Genomic DNA, 21,898 nt, shown 5'->3' with positions numbered 1-21,898 from the left:
TCAAATAAACCTCAAAATTGCCGAAATGTTTGCGAGGAATGTGTTTCCTAGGTTTTAAAATTTCATTAATTTTACACATTTTATTTTTTTAATCCTGTTATAATTAAAATAAGCCAATTATTTAATCTTTATCACATTTTATAAGAAAGCGAATATAAATGCTTCTATTCTCATCTTAATTATCAATGTAATGTCTAACTTTTTTTATTCAATACAAATGTATAACTCAACAATTCAATGTTTCGAGTAGTCGAATATCATTATTATATTCAACATTATTTATCTTTTAAGCCACTACAGCAAAAAAAAGTTACGGTTTTAAGGTTATATTAAAATCTAACGTTCTTCGTAGCGATTAAACTGTAGCCAAATTAATAAAAATTAATATTTATTACGCGGGGCAGGTTTTGTGTTTGGTTATGACATTTATCGAGAACTCACCTACCTTGGATCTTTTCCATTGATCCAAAGTGTCCGTTAGTAACTATGAACTGGAAATCGAAACTTCTTGGAGTTAAGACTGGGAGGGGTGAATGTCTGATGGTCCTATAGTCTTACTGTATAAAAGTTTAACAAAAACTGCATTAAAATAAGGAGCATTCTTCGTCGCAATAAAGAGATGTTGCTTTATTTCCATTTTGCTATTATAAGTATAGCCATATTTGTTTCGTTCAGCTTTAATAATGGACCAAACTAAAATGAAGAAATTTTTGTTTCGAAATATCTCTGCATTAATCTCTATTTCAGTACCAACTCACTGTACTGCGACTTTACACCAAACTACAATAATGCGGCCATAAAGGCGCAAATAAATAATTAATAAAACTATAAAAACTATTATAACTAAATTTGAATACTTCCGTAAAACTGTTTTTTTTTTCACGTCAATCATCTGCATTTCTAAGACATTTCAATTTTGAACTCAAGTTACTTAAATTCGAACTTGAATATACGAACCATTCATAAATAGTTGCAATTTTTATAAATACATTTCCTATTGAAAATGTATCAAACAAGTTCTTGCTTTATGCTTTTTATTATTTAAACATTTTTTTTATTCGGAAAATTTAATTTTTAATATATTTGTTTATCATTTATTTATTCTTAGATCCCCCCGGTGTGCCAGTAATTAAAACTTACTACGCAACAGCAACAACAATCAAAGTTTCCTGGGAACTCAACATAATCCCTAGTGCCCCCGTCACGGGTAAGTATCTTAGAGAACATGTAATGAAATTACACTGTAAATATGTTAATATTTTTCGTAAAGGCAGTTGCTTTAAATAATTACAAGTCAAACTTTTATTTAAAAGAAGTTAAGTGTCTCTTTTTAACTTGCTATACTTGAACTTTAGTTATTGGAAACATTAAATTTGTTTGATGTGAATTTCGTTCTGTGCTGTAAAATATTTAATCATTAAACTTCAGAAAGGAAGCAATGTTTAATGAACAATGTAAATAAGTGATAACGAAATGTATTTTTTTTTTTTAATATAATCCTGTAAGCTGATGCACACTTTATGATGATTGCACACTTTTTGATGATGATTATACACTTTATTTTCCTGATTTTTATTCTTTTTTTCCCTTTTTACGGAATTTAGTTTTTCAGATTTTTATTATTGTTTAGTTCGGATTTTTATTATTATTTATTATAACTCCTGGTGGCAGAGTAATATCGCTTCGCGCTGCCTTGTCATAGGTCCTGGGTTCGATCCTTGGGTCGGGCAAGGTTAACTCAGCCTTTCATCTCTTCAGTGGTTCGATAAATGAGTACCAAGCCTGCTAGGGAAGTAAACAATGGGGGTTCCAAATTTGACTGACCACCTAACCGGAATATCTGCTCCTGCACCCCAGAGCCCAAGGTCATGAAAACTGAGATGGGTACAGTAGGCCTTGGCCCTCTATGGGCTGTTGCGAAGCTGAGTTTAGTTTAGTTTCAGTGAAATCGTGTAAGCTGATGAAATGATTATATATTTTATTTTCTGGATTTTTAATATTTTTTTCCTTTTATTCGGAATTTAGTCCTTCGGATTTTTATTATTATTTATTTTATTTTTCCCTTTCTTCACTGTTCTGTAATTTCTTTCTATGTTTTCTCTACATTTTGAACTTATTTTATGAGTTCTATTTACTTGCAGCTTATGCTTGCGGTAAATAAAACTTATTTTTCTTAATTTTCTCCGCTTTCTATTTTATATATAGTATATGTAGTATTTTTTTTTTAATTCATATGGTAGCGGGTTTCCTGAAATTACTGCTCAGAATTATTGGCTCAGGAATATAGACTTCAAAATTATAGTTTTTATTAACCCACATTAAATAAAAAATACAAAACTGAAAGTAAATTTAACTGAATTTACCAAATTTGAAATTTACTAAATTTAACCCACATTATAAAATCATGTTTTATTGTTCGTCTTTCCAAAATCATTACCGAAGAATTTGGGTAAAAATTATAGCATTTTTTGTTGTTTCCATGAAGCTAACAACAGTTTAAATTTTATTATATTTTAAGAGTTTTACCCATACTTTTTTCCGTAGTGTACAATGCAGATCACACAGGAGAGTAGTTTTAACGAAAAACACCTATGATTTCCATGTTAAAAAATGTATACAGTGGGAAATTAGTTAATTAGTTTAATAGTTGGAAATTAGTTTGGTAAAAATCCAGAAACTTCCAAAGTACCTGTCTGGAAACAAATGTGAGGAACAGTGGTATAAAAAAACACCATTTTCGTAAAAGTGTTGCTTAGCCCTACATTGCCTTAAGCCCTTCAGTTACCAAAATATTTTGCATTTTTAAAACAATTTTTTTTTCTAACCACATTTCAAAGATTGTTACATATTCAAAATACAACGGTACTTACTCTTCAAGCAAGAGAGTAAGTACCGTCAGAAAGGGACCAAATCATTCTGTATTACAAATAATGGTAATTAAAACAAAACGCCATTTTACGTTGAGCGGGATTTTGCGCAAGCACTCAAAAACATTGTATTAAAAAGCTATTCTCACTTTGTTTAATAAATTTAGATATATTACAGAAAAGTTAATTATTTGTATCGAAATAAATTTGACGAAGATATTTTTTTTCCTTAAATATAAACTATGAGGAATTTGTAATCTTCATTCAGCATATATATTTACAGAAATACTAGATGTACAATTAGAATGCTTTTACTTAAGCCAACTTTCAAATGCAGGTTATGTTTTGCATCATAAGCTGGAGGATCAGAACTGGCATGATACGCACTTAAATGGAGATCAATCTGTTTATACACTAAAAGATTTGCAGTGTGGATCTACTTATTACATATACTTAGTTGCCTTTAATACTGTGAGCCATGGTAACAGTAGTGAGATTATATCTGCAAAAACAAATGGAAATGGTAACTATGTATTTCCTATGCACTTCTTCTTCATGCTTTTCTTGAACTTTTTTATTATAAATTTTACTTTCTACTATATTTTATTAAGAATTTTCAAAATTAAGTATTTTTATGCAAAAACGAAATATTTATGTCCAAAGATTCATGTGTGCCCTGCAAGAAATAGATTCTCAAATTTCAAGAAACCTTCTTTGACGAAACCATTTCGCGGTATATGCTCGGAGCGAACATGTCGACAAAGTAACGGAATTACTAACTTCACTTTTTCGAGAAAAACACTTAACACCTCTAGTGCCTAATTCTTTCTAGTCTAACGTTTCTAGAATTTACTTTATCGAAGGCACCATATAGCTGGATTAATGTCCCCTTTAATCCATATAGCTTAACACAAGAAAATCAAATAGAACCAGCGATTTAAATAACCCTCAAGCTCCAAGCGCAATATTAACTCGGGATATTCCTGGTACGTGATCAATATGATCATCACATAGGCCTGCCGGCTTATTTCGTCATTTTATTTTCTAGTGTTCATCTTATCTTCGTCATTCTTGTAAACATTTTCCCACAATGCACTACAATGAGGTTACGGGTCAAGGGAACATTTTCGTTATACATTTTAGAGTTTCCGTTGTGTCACAAACCACGTGATTTCATGACAAAATAATTCTCAAAATTAACAAAATATAGCTCAAAGATCACTAAATCTTTAAAAGTGAGAGTTTTATTTCTGAGAATCAGGAAATACTTCTAAGAAAAAATAAAAATACAATGAAATATAACTGTTATAAATCGTTGACTATTTCTAGGGTATAAAACAGCGAACTCCCCATTAAACATAAAACTGAAAGAACTATTATGTTCTAGACGAAAAAGCTAAGAATAAAGGGGAAAAAAATCTGAGCTAATTTAGTAAAAAGAATGTAATGTTTTTCTTAACAAGACACTGAAAAAGACTCTAGAAATAGCTTTCCAATAAAATACTAGACAATGACTGTTTTTTGCTTTCAGCATTCATTTATCGATCTAAATGTTGCATTTTTAATATCTGCGAAAAAAGCATTTCCTTTACAAAAAGGCTATAAAATTGTTATTACAGTTCTAAACGCAGGACTGAAAAGGTTTTCGAGTAACTAATATAATGAGAAGAAAATGAAGATAAGACCTATGATAAATGAGTTTTGTTCAGTAATTATTATGCTGCTTTTTTAGTTAAGAAGTTTGGAGAGACGTATTATATTTTGCCATAAGATTTTATTCCGTACTGAAATTATGGAGAACAATAAATTTAATGGATAGAACATTTATTTTACAACATACGAAATAAATACGTGAACATTTTTTGGCCAAACATAAAATACTAGAAAAAGTGCTTTAGATAATATTTAATTAATATAAAAAAGAGAAACATATGTTTGCAAATTTTTATTACTACTACCCATGATGCATTTATAAACTTATACTCAAATAATTAAAAGTGATTTATAAGTTAAGCGTAAATGTTTTAGGTACTTAATGTAACGCTGCTTTAATTTTTATACACATCTTATAAGAAAAATTTAACGCAAAATGCATTTTAAAGCTGCAAAAATAAAGTGTTAAAATATTTTCTCCATCTAAAATTACACTTTCTGTATTAAATGGATGTTTTTAATTTTTTTCTTGACAGCTCCTATAGCTCCAGATAAAAGAATGCTACTGTCTGTCAACAAAACGACTGTAACTGTAAATTTAAATAGTTGGCACAATGGAGGATGTCCAATAACATTTTTCATAATCCAGTACAAAGCTGCTGGTCATCAGGAATGGACTTTGGTCAGCAATAATATAATACCAGAGCAGCAGACTATAACCATCACAGATCTTAATCCTGGAACTTGGTATTCGATCCTAATGACCGCTCGTAATGACGCTGGGGCTACCGATGCGGAATATGTTTTTGCTACTTTGACATTAACTGGAGGTAAGTTAGATATGATATAAATTAAGTGGGTATTAAAAATATGTTATGGATATTGTTATGGTTTAAGATAAACCTAGGAGTAACAAGTTAATGAGGGGATTACTTGTCGGCAGAGAGTCCCGAAGAATTTCGAATAATTCCTCATTTTACTGGATGAAATAAGATCTCAATAATCCTGGTTGGTACAATCGCGTAGAATTTCAAGCGTTTCCTCATTTAACCGGTTGAAATAAAATCTCACTAATCTTAGTCGGTACAATCCCGTAGATTTTCACACATTTCCTCATTTAAACTGTTGAAATAAAATCTCACTAATCCTAGTCGGTACAATGCCGTAGGTTTTCAAACATTTCCTCATTTAACCGGTTGAAATAAAATCTCACTAATCCTAGTCGGTACAATCCTGAAAAATTTCAAACGTTTTCACTTTTAACCGGTTGAAATAAAATCTCTCTTATCCCAGTAGGTACAATCCCGTTGATTTTTAAACACTTCCTCATTTAACTGGTTGATTTAAAATCTCATTAATCCTAGTCGGCACAATCCCGTAGATTTTCAAACATTTCCTCATTTAACCCGTTGAAATAAAATCTCACTAATCCTAGTCGGTACAATCCCGTAGATTTTCACACATTTCCTCATTTAAACTGTTGAAATAAAATCTCACTAATCCTAGTCGGTACAATCCCGTAGGTTTTCAAACATTTCCTCATTTAACCGGTTGAAATAAAATCTCACTAATCTAAGTCAGTACAATCCCGTAGACTTTCAAACATTTCCTCATTTAACCGGTTGAAATAAAATCTCACTAATCCTAGTCGGTACAATCCCAAAGAATTTCCAACGTTTTCTCCTTTAAGTCGATTGAAATAAAATTCTACTAATTCTAGTCGGTTAAAGTCTGCAGTTATGTTAGAAATGTTGAAATAATAATATGTTAAGAAAAACATGACGCATAAATAACCCTTGTGTGGTACAATACCTGAAAGTCTTGTCCATTGCTAATATTTAGTATTTTTATGTTTTTTTTTCTCCTCGATACTTTGAATAATGGATTTAATTCACTCAATTTATTGACAAATTACATTTAAATCATTTATGTAAAGAATTACTAATATGCTGCGAAATTAATATTCCAAAGTAAATTTGGATCGAAAATTAAATTAAATGTATTGTTAATTTAGAACTAAAGACACTTAGTTACTCTACGTAAATATATAAATTAAAAGTAGAAAAGTGTAGTAGCCTAACTCTGTTACTTATAATTTACTTTGAATGATTGTTCCATTAGTACAATATCCGAGCATAGTAATTTCAAATTATTTTTATCACGTTAATAATTCCAAGGGTGATTTCATATTTAAATAATTATTTGACATGCACTCTTAATTTAAAGTAGCCATTTATCATTTCAAACGGGAAATATTTATGGTACAAAAGTTTATTTTGTTCTAGAATATCCACCCCGTCCTTCAGAAATGAGTGATGTAAATGGTTCATTCTACCGCCATTTAACGATTACAGTTCCCGTAATCAGCTCGACCATTGTTCTTGTTGCTGTCCTTTGCGTGGTCTGCATCATCACCAGGCGCAGAACATCCGGCAGAACTCCGCGAACTCCTGATGGTAGGTTTGTTCACAATTTAATTCAGATTGAATTGAAATAAAATTATAGTTGTTGTGTGGGTGTTATACATAATCGCACATACGAAAAAGAACGATTTAGTAAAAAAAATAATAATTTTTTTCACCTTCTTCTAGAGTGAATAAAGTTTTAACACAAAATTTTACCTTTCTTTGGAGATATTAATAAATAGAATGATATTGGTTTGTTTAAAACATGTCATATATTTCCCTTTATTCAGCATTAGTAAAATAAAAAATTTTAATTCTTAAATTTACAAAAAATGCATCACCTATGCATTTTTTGTAAAATTTCATTCTAAAATTTTTTGTAAAATTTCATTCTAAATTTGTCACTGTTAAAATTTTCATTCTAAAATTATGGTAAAATAACTGGAAGCTATCTGTCCATCTTATTAACCGTAAAGTTTAAGGTAAAGAACATTTTTTTTCCTTTATGGTTTTGAAACCATTTTCAAAAAGTATGGTTATAAAACCATGAATACAAAACTATACGGTTTTTCAACCATTTACAACTAGCACTTTTCAAAAATGTAAAGAAATGCTAATTATTTAACTAGACATAGGAGCTCCGCTTTTCGTAAGGTAATGGGCATTGGAGAGTGCCGGACACTGGAAATTCTTCATATGTTGAAGGGAATGGGGCAAATACTGTGGTGTCAACACTAGGACTCGAACTCCAGTTCTGCCGGTCATGAGATTGACAGATAAGCCTGCCCAGCTATGATATGCACGCAATTGCAAAGAACTAAGTAGCTTCATTAGGTGGTTCTAGTTAGTGCGATAAAATTCTGGTTGTTTAACCGTATTAGGTGAAAGCAGTAAATAAACAGTTTTTCTCACAATTATCAGTTTGATTACCATTTTATTTTCTGTTATTTTACCGTTTTGATTAAATATGGTAAAAAACCATTCAATAACTTGTTATTTAACCATTTTTTTCCGAGAAATTTCTAACAGTGTAGGTTAGTCACTTTACTTGATTTCCACGTATAAAGGGGCTCGTTAAGCGGCATTTTTAGTAAACCTATTAAAGTAGATAAATAGTAACACACATTTCAATGATAAGCAAAGTTCCATGACCTTAAAATGTAGAGAGCAAGATTAATCAAAAAAAAATTAGTCTCATTCGTCTAGGTCATAAGCCTAGTTCCCTAAATAGATCATCAATATTTCGTGTTTGTCGATATATATCTCGAACTATTTTCGTGATATATAACATATATGCCACTAATTAGCAGTTTCGTATAATGTAAAACATTTTTTTTTATTGGTGAGTAAGAATTTTCAATATAAATTAATAGTAATTGAAAGAATGAAATTATCAGACATGTGGAGAAATAACACAGACGTATCCTTAAATTTTAAACAACAGTTGAAAATTTAATTTTCTGTAAAAGTTCGAGTGCCTTGTGAAAAGAATTAATATAAATTATTGCAAAAGTTTTCGGTATTTGATTTAAATGTTATGTTTTCAAACAGAAAAGGGAAAATATTGAACGTGAAAGCCTATCTAATGTAACCCCTGTTCATTTCAAATGCTTGCCAGATGTTTGAAAAAGAACGATTAAGAGAATTAAATTTGAATTGGTTTATCCCTTAACAATCGACAGCTCTAGAGAAGTATAATTTACTGAGTGAAATATTTAAAGAAAATGGCGCGCAGTGTTTTGATGAAGATCCCGTATGTATCGATCGAAACCTTGCTATTGTTTTAACCGTATTTTCTATTCGGTGTCACAGATTGTTTCAACCGATTTATTTCGAATCGACAATTTAAAAAGTATTCATATTTATTAAAAAAAAATATTAAAATAGTTTGAAGTATTTTTTAATGTTTTTATAAAACAGTCTTTTAATATTTTTATAAACTTCGCTTATATGGTGCTTTCAAAAAATAGATCAACAATACCTCCCTTTAAATACCACGATGGCGTAAAGTTGCTAATATGTGCTGGGCTTTGGAAATTATGTATAATATTTTCATGACATAACGGATAGTCTAAATAACTAAACGATTTCAACTATACTATTTTCCTAAATTTATTACTTAAGGTTAACTATCTAAAGTTAACAAAAGTTAGGCATCTCGCACAAGTAGTGAATATTTAGCGCACATAGCATTAGAATTCAAAACTAGCAGTAGTTAATATTTGTTCTCAACCTTTGGGTGTTTCCTATAGTGGATTTAAATTATTACACCCCGTCCGTTTGTATAATTTACGATACGTTTTTGTAACTCTAGATGATGTTTCTTTTTTATTCTTATTGAACATTTTGGCTCATAGGGCTCAAAATAAAGATAATAAAAATGAAATATTAAAGCTCATTCATTCACACTATGAGCCGTTGTCTGAATAGAAAAATGAAATGAAACATCATCCATGCATGCCCAAAACTCTTAAAAGTCTCTTATTTTTAATGTTTAATAAAGGTAAAATCATCTTTGCTGATTATTTTTGTTAAAATTTTGTTTTGTTTCAACAAATTCATATTATTATGACATTATAGTTTTTTCGGAATAAAGTTTTGTTCAGACATTTCTTTTCAAAATTATTTCCAGTGCAATCTTAATGCAAAAATTAAACATTGCATGTGAAGCCATCAATCTTCAGCCAAATAGTGGAAACGTACATGTGGAAACTCACCATTATTTTTCGGTCTCTTTTACTTCAATTTTTTCGAAAACTATGATTTATACAATGATTTTTCCATTGGCAGGAACTAGTTCAAGAGACCCTTCAAAACCTGACAGCATGCCACTATCCGTGACATACGACAGCAGCCAAGAACCAACTTATTATCCGTCCCCATATGCGACAAGCAACACTGCTGGTTATAACCGAGAGCAATGCTTTCAGTCAAATCATCAACAGAATACGGGGACGATTGGCAGTAATAAATGTGGATATTCATACGATGTACCGTATCTTCAAAGAAGGGTAGGTATGCAGTATTATCACAGTAATTTAAAGTTATATCTATTTCATTTAATTTAATACAGAACATTTCGGTCTATCGAATATTTTATTTTATTTTATAACTGTCGTTGAGCAGTCAACCCTATTTTTGGTTTATGACTATTAATGTTCAACTTGGTAGCCTTGTAATTTTGAACCCAATCCAGAAGTCAGGAGAATTGGATCAAGTATTGGGAGAAGTTTACCTTCGTGGAGGATTTTTTGATGGGACAAACCCTCATTTGGGTTACATGGAGAGGATAACCACGAAAACTTCCCACAATTACCTTGATGGCAAGGGGAATCTGACTCATGATCCGTCTATCACTAAGGATATTTTACGTCAGTTCTGTAGTCGGTGCGATCCGGGTACGGACTTACTTCGTATGAACCAGCCATCACCGGAAATCGAACCCAGTTCACCACATTAAAAGGCTCTATCCCCTGAGCCACTGCGGCTCTCCATCGAATATTGTCTCAAATGAGTTAGTTTTAAAATAATTCTAATTATTTAACTAATGTAACTAACCAAAAAAGTTGTAAATCATTTCTTCACTAGTTGACTACCCATTCCTTACACATAGTAAAAAATTAAATAATCATCACTAAATTGGTATTCATCAACTCATCATGCAAAAAACTGTGAGGCATATACCAAGAAAATAGATAAACATAAAAAATTATTTATTTGTAACTTTTTTTGCCTTTTCAGGAGACTTTATTTCTAAATAAAACTAAACACAATTTCTAAAGTTCATCCCATACAAATAAAAATTCATATATTTACTAGGCATAATGCTATTGCTTAAAGCTAACTTATTGTCCATATTTACCACAATCAAAATATTTTTTCCGATACTTATTCTAGCGGGAGCCGTTGCATCTTGCTACCACAGTATTTACATTATGTACCATGATACCAATGCTTAATATCTTTATTAGTAAAGTACTTATTAGAACAACATATAGTACCGCAATACCATTAATACCTATTTTCTGCATTAGTGAGAATGATTGATGCCAATAAGAGTATGTCGTTTTTTGCGATCCTTCGAAACGAGTAAATACTTTTCCTCCATTATTTTTGCTTTTTAGTACATAACATAATTTTATTTCTAATTCAATTACCGTTGGTTTTAAATTGCTTTATGTTAGAAAAACTCGTGTCGAAAGAGTAACTATAAACTAAATACATATGCGGTTTTACGTAAATTAAAAAAAAAATACTGATTAAGAGACATATCCCACATGTGTCTCCACGTTCACTTCAATCATTGGGCTTATCTGCTATGATGAATAAAAAAAAATATTATGACTGTACAATAAACTCCCTTTCAGAGAAAATGGCTTTAGATTACTACATCCTTCTCAGGATAAGCTACGTCAATAGCACGATCTTTAAAATATTTCAAAATACCGAATTGTTTACCATTGATTTGAAATTTATCAGTGTCATACAAACACTTTTAACAAGCATATAATCTAAACACGTGTTTCAGATAAATGTAAAAATAATAATTTTGTGGTTGTAATCACATACCTTTTCTCATCGATCCTTCGTAACCTGCTGTAATGAATAAAAAATAATTAAATACTTTATAAGAATGGACAATAAACTTCGTTTTTGAAAATATAGAGCTTTGCGCTAGTAAGCACCCTGTTGTATTCTTTAAAATATTGTTTTTTAAACAAAAATGTTTTCACCAACAGTACGGTAATTTTGTCTGAACTTTTTCTCTGTGTGATGTTCATACATTTTTATTTATTTATTATTTTGAGTGCAGCACTTTGAATGGAAAAAACTAAATAAAACTGAACACTGGAGTGACATAAAATGAACATGAAATAAAAAAGTATGTAAGTAGGTAATAAAATAAGTGTCAACGACTGGAACTTACAACAAGACGTGAAACAGAAATACAATTCGAACAGACACGCAAGTTAGTGAAAAAGAAATAAAGCGAAATATGCAGGCGTTTGATAGACGTTGGACAAAATAGATAAATTTCTCGTTTTTTAATGGACGTAGTGAGCTAAAAGTAAAGCACGCAATTCATTTTGTTGAAACAGAAATCTTAACGTTTTATTGTCACGGAATTTTGTAAAATGAGCAATAATCAAGGTAAAATGTGCAGTTTTATGGGTAAGTGAATTTTGTCATAAAAAGAAGAAAAGCAAATTTTTCACAATGTTGCTAAATTAAATAAACTCTAAACTATTAGGTAGAAGAATTAAAGATAACTCATTTGAAAAGTTTTATGTTATACATTTCAGAAATAATAGTATTTGACAGTATTTAAAATAAATTTAACTATTTTGGAAAGTCTAATTCATCTTATAAAATCATTCCAACTATAAAGACCTTTTTAATTTTATTATTGTATCAGAAATTTGGACAAAAATCATTAATAAATCTAATTGAAATAGTGCATATAATAAATTTAAAAATATTGAATAAGCAATTAAACTAATAAGAAGAGATATATAATATTATATTAAATTAATAAATGATTCAATATGATTAATTTTTTAAGTATTTAAAACAATGAGCTATTAAATTAATTAAAAATATACAATTATTTTAAATTAAAAAATTTGAAACAGATTTTAAAAAATAATTTTGATTATCAGAAATTATTTAACATTTAGAGTAAAATACCCTTTTAATAGAATTAATAGGAGAGGTATAGAGTGAGGTAACTCACATACCTCACTCTTCAAGCACTTTTTTTCCCTTATTACAAAAAAATCAAAAAGAAAATCCAGAAACTGTTTTTTAAGGAACTTATTTTACTTATTGAAACCAAACTCAACTTCCTGGATCTAGAATACTATTTTTAATCTTGAATGGCATGGAAAAATTACGTACGTCATTAAAATCATAAAAAAATTATGAAATAAATTTGAAGATAATTATTTATACTCTAAAATTTCTCGAAATTGAACCAACGTGTTTTAAAACTGAAATCTTTAAGCGAAACATTTCTTTTGCGATAATTGATAAACGATTTAGGCATTATTAAGCTTAAATCACAAATTCAAATGTCTTTTTAATTATAGTTGGATTTTTTTTTCTTACAGGAAGAAAAGTTTGAAAGTAGTTATCAGTCCTCTATTGTTTATTTACCTGCATATCATCGTACAGGTAAGCATAAGAAATCATGACGAAATATTGATGTACATTTTACAGCCTATGCATGAAATAACTTACATTTATAGATTGCCTGGTGTTCTTTCGCAAAGTGCGAAACATGAGAATAAATGCCATACAACATGATTAGTAATTCTATAGATAGCCTAAGAAATGTACTGAATGGTCGATTTTAGAAATTTTATGAGTGCCGTATAAATATTAAATTAGGAAAAATATTGTGTTTTTAGGGGGACTTATCCTTTTTAATAGTTGCTGGGATTGAAGTCGTTTTAAAAAATATCAATAGAATTCTCAATGTTGAGTAAATTTAATTTCGTTTAATTTAAAATTAAATTTAATAATAATTGTAGCCATTTTTATGAGCTAGTTCACCTCTTAGTTCTAAATCGAAGCTAATTGATTTTCCTTATAAATGAATTATTGAATAAGTTTTCCATTTTGTAATTTACGTTTAACGATATCTAAATATTCATATTCCAGGTCTTACAGCAAATAAAATTTGCCTATGCTGGCTTACACTAAATCTGATTTGCAGATGAAATAATATTATTATTTTATTTAATAATTTCAAAAAGTAATACCAATTTAAAAAATTGGCTTTTTTCTAACTATGCAATGCGATTTGCCATGTTTACCTAAATATCTGTTTTTTTTTTCATGATTTCAGGACACCAATTACTTATACATCAAGAACAAGCAATCTATGAAGTCCCTGACTTAGGAAGAAGAAAACAGGATTGCAACAGATCATCCAGAGAGAATGGATACAGGTAAATACAACATCTAAAAAATTAAAGAAGTAAAAATGCTTAATCTAGCATATTACCTCTGCTTTTACCTTTCTTAATATTAGGGGGACGGGAAAGTAATGTCGTTTCGGTTCATTTGATATTTATTATCAGGATTTTATTTTTAATCAGTAATGTATTCATCCTCGTTAGCAGCAACCTATCAATGCCGGATAGAAAATTAATTGAAATGGATAGAAAAAAAAAATGATTTGGTCTTTAAGACTAACGAATATTTAATGCGCCAAAACGACATTGTTTTCCGGTCCCTCTCATACTTTTCAAATGTTTATATTATAATTACGATTATCACTAAAAATTAAGACAACAAACAAGCAAACTTTAGTGAATATAACAAAAATTAGATAAGTTCAAAAATCACTGAAATAAACATATATTCATCGCCGTGAGGAAATATCTTGTCCACGCGATTAAAAATAGAAATACAAAAATAGAATAGAAAATAAAAAAAAATTACATAGAATAGATACATAGAATCGAAAATAAAAAAAAACTTTTTAAACTAAACTGAAAAAAGCATGGAGAAAATTGAGAATGGACCTATATTTTTATGCATATATAATAATTTATTGAAACTATTGAAACAGACGCATGCAACCTATTGTGCATGCAAGTATATGCATATGGTATAAATTAAATAGTAAGTATAAACAACAATAGTAATTATAAACTAGTATAGAACATTGTGTATCTGAAAAATTTTATTAATAGAAATACATCTGTTTTGCAGGTAGTTGGGTAAAAAGAAGGAAAAAAATATTACTTTCGTTCCTTATAGATTAAAAAATGCTCAATATCGCTTATATTAATTATAAATTTATACAGTGTGCGTTTAAAAATTGAATATGTTTTTTGAGATTATAAGACTTGGGCAAAGGAAACTAGAAAATTTTGGTATTTCTAAAAAGCATTTATCTTGAACTTATATTTTCTAGAAACTTCATTATTCCTTATTTGTTGTGTATTTTCGCGTATGTTACTTCCCTTATATTCACAAATGTGACACTTACTAACACTTTAAATTCAATTTGAAACTCTTTTTGAACTGTGAAATCATATTTAGTATAGACTAGCTGAATAACGACTCTTCGTATAAAGTAAAATAAAATCTCTGTTCATTTATGAACAGATATTGTTAAATATTTGAAAAAAGATTGTATACATATTAATTTATTACAATGCCTAATATTAAATCTATAGAAAAAATTTATTTTCTAGCTATCCTTTAATAACGAAATTTAGAATTATGAAAAGAGAATAACATTGTCCTTCACACTCGTTGTCCGAATTGTAGTACCCTAGCATGAATGGTTTTAGAGTTAAAAGAGTGAAACACATACGTACTAACACAAATTCTCCCTTTCAGTATTATAAATACAATTTTTAAAATAAATATATTTGATCATTCAGTTTTAATAATTTAAAGCTAGCGAGAAAATTACGAATTTGCATCCTTAATTTAATAAATAATTGAACGAATAAGACATGAAACTGCTTAAAAGAAAAGGAATAATAAAGATTTTTAAACAAAATTTGAAATTTCTCCCATTCATTAGAAATATTTTTAACGAAAGTGGTAAGACTTTACATTTACTTTCTAACCTTTGTCAAAATGATGCAAAAAATGTAAATATTAAAAAGAAAATTCCTTTGAGGTTGCGTGCATGAATGATATATCAAGTACATAATCAGTCAAGTCTATTTTACTCTACAGATAAATTTGGCACATAATAGCAATCTTCATCTGAAAAAGATATTTGAATTTTTGATTTTTTTTTACTTTCCTATGTGAACTTAAATATTTTAAGATGAATTTAAAATAAAAAGAATCGAGAATTCATATTTTCAAATATTTTTCTTTGAAATCTCAGGAGATCAAGCATAGAATCTGATGATGAAAATGAAGATGATCTTATATTAACTTCAAAGGATAGAATATTTGAAGAGGCTCGTGAATCAGAAACAGAATGTGACCGTCTCTGTAAGTACTCCTTCATTAAATGTAAATTTTGAAGTAAAAAAAAACTAAAAAAACTAAAATATAAAGTAAAAAATGAAAGGCGAAAAAAAATAATAAAAAAATATCATATTTAGGGAACGTAAGATAGTTTCTTAAGGTGCTAGTAATATTCACAAAAATAAGTAAAATATTAGTTATTAAAGGTTTTCAAAATGTATAAAAATGATCAAATGTTACATAAAATACACACGGGCCTAAAAATCAAAAAATACATATGTGCCGTTATTTCAAAAAATCAATTTATTAATGATACTGAACTTGACCCCCCAATTTTTTTTTCCTGGGAGTCGAATGTCGTTATATTAAAATTTCAACTAGGGAGTTTTTATTTTATTTCTGATTTAGATATTTCAGGAAAAAGTGCTTCTATTCAGATTGTGAAAGGATGTTTAGTTTTATTCAAAATATTTTCCGATATATAAGCATATATATTTTGTTGTTGTTATTTAACGAATATTTTCCGAGATATCTCTATTTTCACTGATTTTTACGTCATCTTCATTTTGCGACTGCAGTGCCACCTACAAACCAAAATGAAAATACCTGCCTGTCAAATTGAGGTACTTTTCTGGAAAGCCTAAATCTGTCATGAAAATAGGGGTTTTGGGTTTAAAAAAATAAAATGGTTCATTTGTTTAGCGCAATGCTCACCTATCATGTATTTGCAATATGCAATATTTTTGTTACTTTAGTTATATCTTATCATGGATCTTTTCTTGAAACTACTCTGAATAATGTAATAGAAACTAAGTATACAGGAAAAAGATTCGTAATGTTTATCGTTAAAAGGTTAAAATAAAATAAAAAACGGTCTTTATAAATGATTTTGTTACTTATAAAGCGTTTAATATATGGCAACGCTTGTTGTTATTTCTCTAAATTATGCGTTTCTCCTTAGTTACAACTCGGCATGAACTTATTAAATTTTTTTCATTAACCTGAAACGTAATGTTTCAAGACAAATAAAGTTCGGCTCAATATTAAGCCATAATACCTGCACATTGAACAGTAATATTTTGAAAGTTTTCTGCAACTTTTAGAAAGAACCGCGTTTTCATTCTAGTTACACCATAGTATCGCGTCGATTATTGTTCTTAAAACACCAAGTTAAAATAAACCTTAATATATTATGGGTTAACTTAACATCAAAATATGGTTGCTTAATGATAGTATGGTTCCAGGAGCACTATATGTTTTAACATTATATCATACTTTTAATACATAGAAAGATTTATACTTTAAAATGATGCAGTAAACGAAAGTTCTTATAATTTGTAGGTGTAAGTCGAAATGCGAAAAAAGCAATAATACTTAAAGAAAAAATTAAATAATCAAGTCAAACTTATTTAAACTATTTATTCCAAACTTTTGTTTTAAATCATGTATCTGACATTTTTGTTGCAGGGAAAAATTTTCAGAGTAGCCAATATGAAGAAGGTAAGCGTTGGTCTTCCGATAGAGAGAGGGTAGTTCTGACTTAAAGCTACGCTTTAAAATTTTAAAAGGTTTGTATAGAAGAATTGTATTTTTCTTTCACTTTTCAAACCAAAACTGCATGCAAAATAGATTTTCTTTATTATCAATTTGACGAAAGTGAACAAATACAATAGACTCGACAGTGTTTGGAAAGGAAAAGGCTTATGACGATTGTCGAATTTGCCTACAATACTTTTAGTGCACATTCTTAATAAAATGCCTGCTGTAATACTATAAATTGAAATTGCCTATAACTGAAATTAGTTCCCTTTTCAACTAAACAATTTAGAATGACTTATTAAAAGAAAAATTACTGAAAAATAGATCAAATTAGTCAGTAGAACAAAAAACATCAGTGATCGAAGATTAATGTGGACAAAGCTTTTAACCATACATATACGAACCATACATACTTACTCAATTCCACGAATAAATTTACTCAAATAAAATGCTCAAAATTTTACTCTAATTAGTGCTTTAAATTATGATTAAACTGTTTAAGCATAATTTTTTCATACACAGTTTTTCGTTTAACTTGACCATAAAAGAAATGTAAGCTTAAATAACACGATGAATTTATTACAAGAAATTACGATTAAACATAATTGGTTTTAGACAAAAATGCCGTAAAGTTCCAGATTCCAATTCGGAATGGTCTTGATGTATATGATGTATAGTATGGTTAATTTGAAAACTTTGGTCATCTAATTAGATCAATGGATAACAAACCAACCTTTCATTAAACTCATTCATTGAAAAAAAAAAAGCTTTTTTTTTTAATTGGGGAATGTTCTTGAGAAACTTAAAAATTGATTTCATGCTTAGATAGGACAACTAATCGTTTAGGTTTCCTTTTCAGATGAGCTTATTTTTATATGAGGAAGAAGGAAAACCAGTATGACCGGTGCTATGAGCGAAAAATTCTACCTGTGATTTCCTGATTTACAATGTTTCCTTCAAAAAAATTGTGAAAATTTATTTGTGAAAATATTTTTCTGAATAAAACTTGTTGTTAATCCCTTTATATTGCTTCTTTGATTTCATTTAATAAAAAATGAGAATTTTTTTTTACATGTTGCATGCACTTTACGTTTACATGTAATAGGTAAAGCATGCATACATGAATGGTATGAATGAATGCATAAGCTTACATATGTAGGTAACAGTATAGCTAACAGGGCCGGGATAGCCTGGTTGGTAGGGCGCTATACTCACGTTTGGGAGATCAGGAATTCGAATCCAGCCGACCAAAGACTCCCCATGTAATAAGTGGTAACTGGTGCACGTTAATTATGTCGGGTCACACAATCCTCCTTGTTTCTATAACAAATTATACCTCTCGGAGTACTGAATTGGAGATTGATCATTCTCTATTTCAGGTCAAAATTACGGTTTGTGGCTAAAGGAATGAACGTATGGGTCCGCCCTATAAACGAGTGTGACGTATGGGTGTAATTGAAGTTAAATTCTCGATCATAGATAGCACCACTGGAAAATAAGAACAATCGCGTCTCCACTGCCTTAATGGCCGACGATAACAAAAACAATAGTATATCTAGCATTCAAATTTGCGAGAGTTTTGAATTTATAAGTGAAAATTTTAACAAGTTGTTAAAAGTTTTCAGACTCGAATCAATAAAATAACATGTTATTAACTGAATATCTTACTGCATTAGGTATCATAAAAATTACTGATGATTAGTAAAATCAATTCACTAAAAATCGAAAGCTATAGAAATATGCTCCTTTCACTTAAGAAACTTGGGAAGTTATTCTCACCAAATTAGTTACAAGGTGGTCACCAAGAGTGGTCCTGCTATCTGAGGAGCATTTATTAGACAGTGCTGTTTTCAAGATAACCAAATAACCAAAAAGTTGAGGGACAATCTGGGAACAAAATTAAAAATCACTCAAGTATGTTAACTTCAGTGGGTTCAATAAATAGGCAGTGGGAAACACTCTTTTAAAATTTAAATTCCCAGCGTTGCCATCTATTGTTTAATTCTCTGACCTTTTCCGAAATTTGATGGGAATGAATTTTTGCTCTACTTAAAGGAACGCACAAACAGTACATTCTTTTATTTTCATCCACATCTTTTAGTAAAATTTTAGATCATGAAATTTATGGTCCTCTTCTCAAACTCTTGATTTAAATTATTAAAGACAAAGTAGAGAATCCGATAATTCATTAATTTTAAATTACAATTTTGACGATAGGTTACAATTACTAACAAGACAAGTATCATCGATGAATTAGGTCATTCTCCTTTGGTATTAAAGTTTTTCCTCGTGAAACTCTCCCCAAATGTGCTAAAGTGCACGAAAAAAAGAAGAAAATAAAGGGAAAAAAGCAATCTCCATGAATAACATTTGATATATTTATCGGATTTTCACGTACTAGGACACAGGTTCATGATTCAAAATTATGACCTCAAATATGCTAATTAGTTAGTTCAGATGATACTTTAAATAACGAAATCAGGCACAAAAACGTACTTTCCATGAATGAACATAACTTTTATTTGGAATATTTGGATTTCTGACCTCCAAAATAAAAGGGATAGCCACCATCAGAGAAATATTGTTCCAGTTGTTTGGTTAGGTATGTTATCGAAGGTTCGGACCCCTTTATGGGAATTTCACTTTTTGTGTATTTCACTATATCTAGCGAACTTCTTAAGCGAATTGAAAAAATTTTGCTCACAATTATATAACGCGCTTATAGAAAAATAATTTTATGCAAAAAATAATTTGGAATGAGTATTTATCATTTTTTTTAATTAATTTATTTAATAATAGGAAAAAAAATTACAAGGTACACAAATTTTAACATCATTTTAAAACATGAATGACAATTTTAAATGACAAAATGCAAAATTTCAACGAAATCATTTAAATAGATAAAATGTTTAAAAAAAAATAGAAAATATCAAAAACTATTCGATCTGAAGAAGTATTTAACCAAGTTCGTCCAAAATTTGTATTTTGTTTTATAATATTATTCGCTTTAAAATGATGTCAAAATTTGCATACCTTTGCATTCAAAACTTTTTCGATTTTTAAATAATAAAAAATAGCAAACATAAATTAAATAAGGAATAAATGATTTTTTTAGTAGAATTATTTTTGGAGAAATCAAATTTATAGTTGTGAATAAAAATTTTTCAATTCGCGGAAATAGTTCTCAAGGCTTGGTGAAACATGTAAAAAGAGAAATAGCATTATGGGGTCCAAACTTTCGACCAAACCATGAGGACCATAATTCCCAGATTATATAGTATTCCCTTCATATATAGTATACGCCTTTCACACGTATACGGCTTTCCTCATAAACAATCTTTCATTCGAGAGCACAGATACCCTGCTGTTCAATGTTCAAAATTAAAAGAATTCTTTGATTCCGTCCAGAAATACGGAACAGTTTTAATGGAGTTGGTTGAACTTAAGTTCGCAAAAATAAAAATAAAAATAACCCTTTAACAAGTTTAATACACATGCATAAATGCTCCCAAGACAAGTTGGATTTAAAAGTCAAGAAATGAGAAATCGAACGAAATTATGTATATATCGAATATGGTAGCCCGCCCCTTTCACAAGATTGATTAATAACTATAACAAGAGAAATTAAGGTCAGTTACAAAGTAATTTAACGTATGAGAAAAAAACAATAATTATGTCAGAAAGTAAAGAGACTCACCCAGCAATATCCAGATAAGTCTAGTTCTTACGACAAAAATTAAATCGAAAACAATTTAAGGTAATATGAGCAGTTAAAAAATAAATTGGAATGACTTGCAAATTTGTTGGATTTCTTCTGGTAATTATCCAAAATCAATCGCGACATCAAAGATTGAGCATTATATCGAATAAGGGTACAAAATATAACATTTGTTATTAGTGCATTTCGCACAACACTGTTTTAGTCATGAGTGTTAATTTGGTTTAAGATGTCATTGTTAAGGATAATGTAACATCAAGTGAAATTAAAAATAAAATTGCAGGAGTAAATGTTAATAAAAATACAAAAGTGAAATCTTATTATAAATCCGAAACTTTACACTACGAATAAACTGGAAAAGCGTGAAACATTATGGCATAGATGTACTAAAGTCTTGAATCGATTGATAATCTACTACATATAAAAATCTAATAACAGTGTCACCGTTTTCCTTTGTTGTCTGTGCATTTTTATTTTCTGGAAAATCACGTGGTAGGATACAGTTTTTCCTCATTCATTTCTATATTACTTTGGTTGTCACCAGCATAAAATTAATAACAGTCATAAGGTTATTGTTTTTCAATAAATATTTTTGTATTCGCTATCGCAACGCTTGAGTACGCCCTCTAGCGGAGCCTGTAGATATCACGCTCTTATTTATTAAGTTTTCAGTTAGTTCTATCATAATCATTGGCAAAGTCGGATGCCATTTTCTTAGTAGCAAATAAGAAGCAAAATTTTTCCTAAGGAAAAGGCAGAAGAACTTG

General features: G+C 29.3%; 1 protein-coding gene across 2 annotated transcripts in view; it reads left to right on the top strand.

Annotated features, from left to right (window-relative positions):
- LOC107438034 (cell adhesion molecule Dscam1) overlaps positions 1 to 18,437 on the top strand; it is a 104,240-nt gene extending 85,803 nt beyond the window's left edge. For both annotated transcript variants that reach the window (XM_071184467.1, XM_016050192.3), the window contains exons 18-27: positions 1,109 to 1,207; positions 3,205 to 3,390; positions 5,057 to 5,350; positions 6,806 to 6,976; positions 9,716 to 9,936; positions 13,036 to 13,099; positions 13,776 to 13,878; positions 15,789 to 15,898; positions 17,342 to 17,442; positions 18,273 to 18,437. In XM_071184467.1, coding sequence (XP_071040568.1) covers positions 1,109 to 1,207; positions 3,205 to 3,390; positions 5,057 to 5,350; positions 6,806 to 6,976; positions 9,716 to 9,936; positions 13,036 to 13,099; positions 13,776 to 13,878; positions 15,789 to 15,898; positions 17,342 to 17,418 — 1,325 coding nt within the window. In that variant the 3' untranslated portion in view covers positions 17,419 to 17,442; positions 18,273 to 18,437. The remainder of the gene's footprint in view (positions 1 to 1,108; positions 1,208 to 3,204; positions 3,391 to 5,056; positions 5,351 to 6,805; positions 6,977 to 9,715; positions 9,937 to 13,035; positions 13,100 to 13,775; positions 13,879 to 15,788; positions 15,899 to 17,341; positions 17,443 to 18,272) is intronic.
- Positions 18,438 to 21,898: the final 3,461 nt, after the last annotated feature.

The sequence above is a fragment of the Parasteatoda tepidariorum genome, chromosome 8, assembly GCF_043381705.1.
Source record: "Parasteatoda tepidariorum isolate YZ-2023 chromosome 8, CAS_Ptep_4.0, whole genome shotgun sequence".
Classification (NCBI taxonomy): domain Eukaryota; kingdom Metazoa; phylum Arthropoda; class Arachnida; order Araneae; family Theridiidae; genus Parasteatoda; species Parasteatoda tepidariorum.
This window is presented reverse-complemented; position numbering and strand designations above follow the sequence as displayed.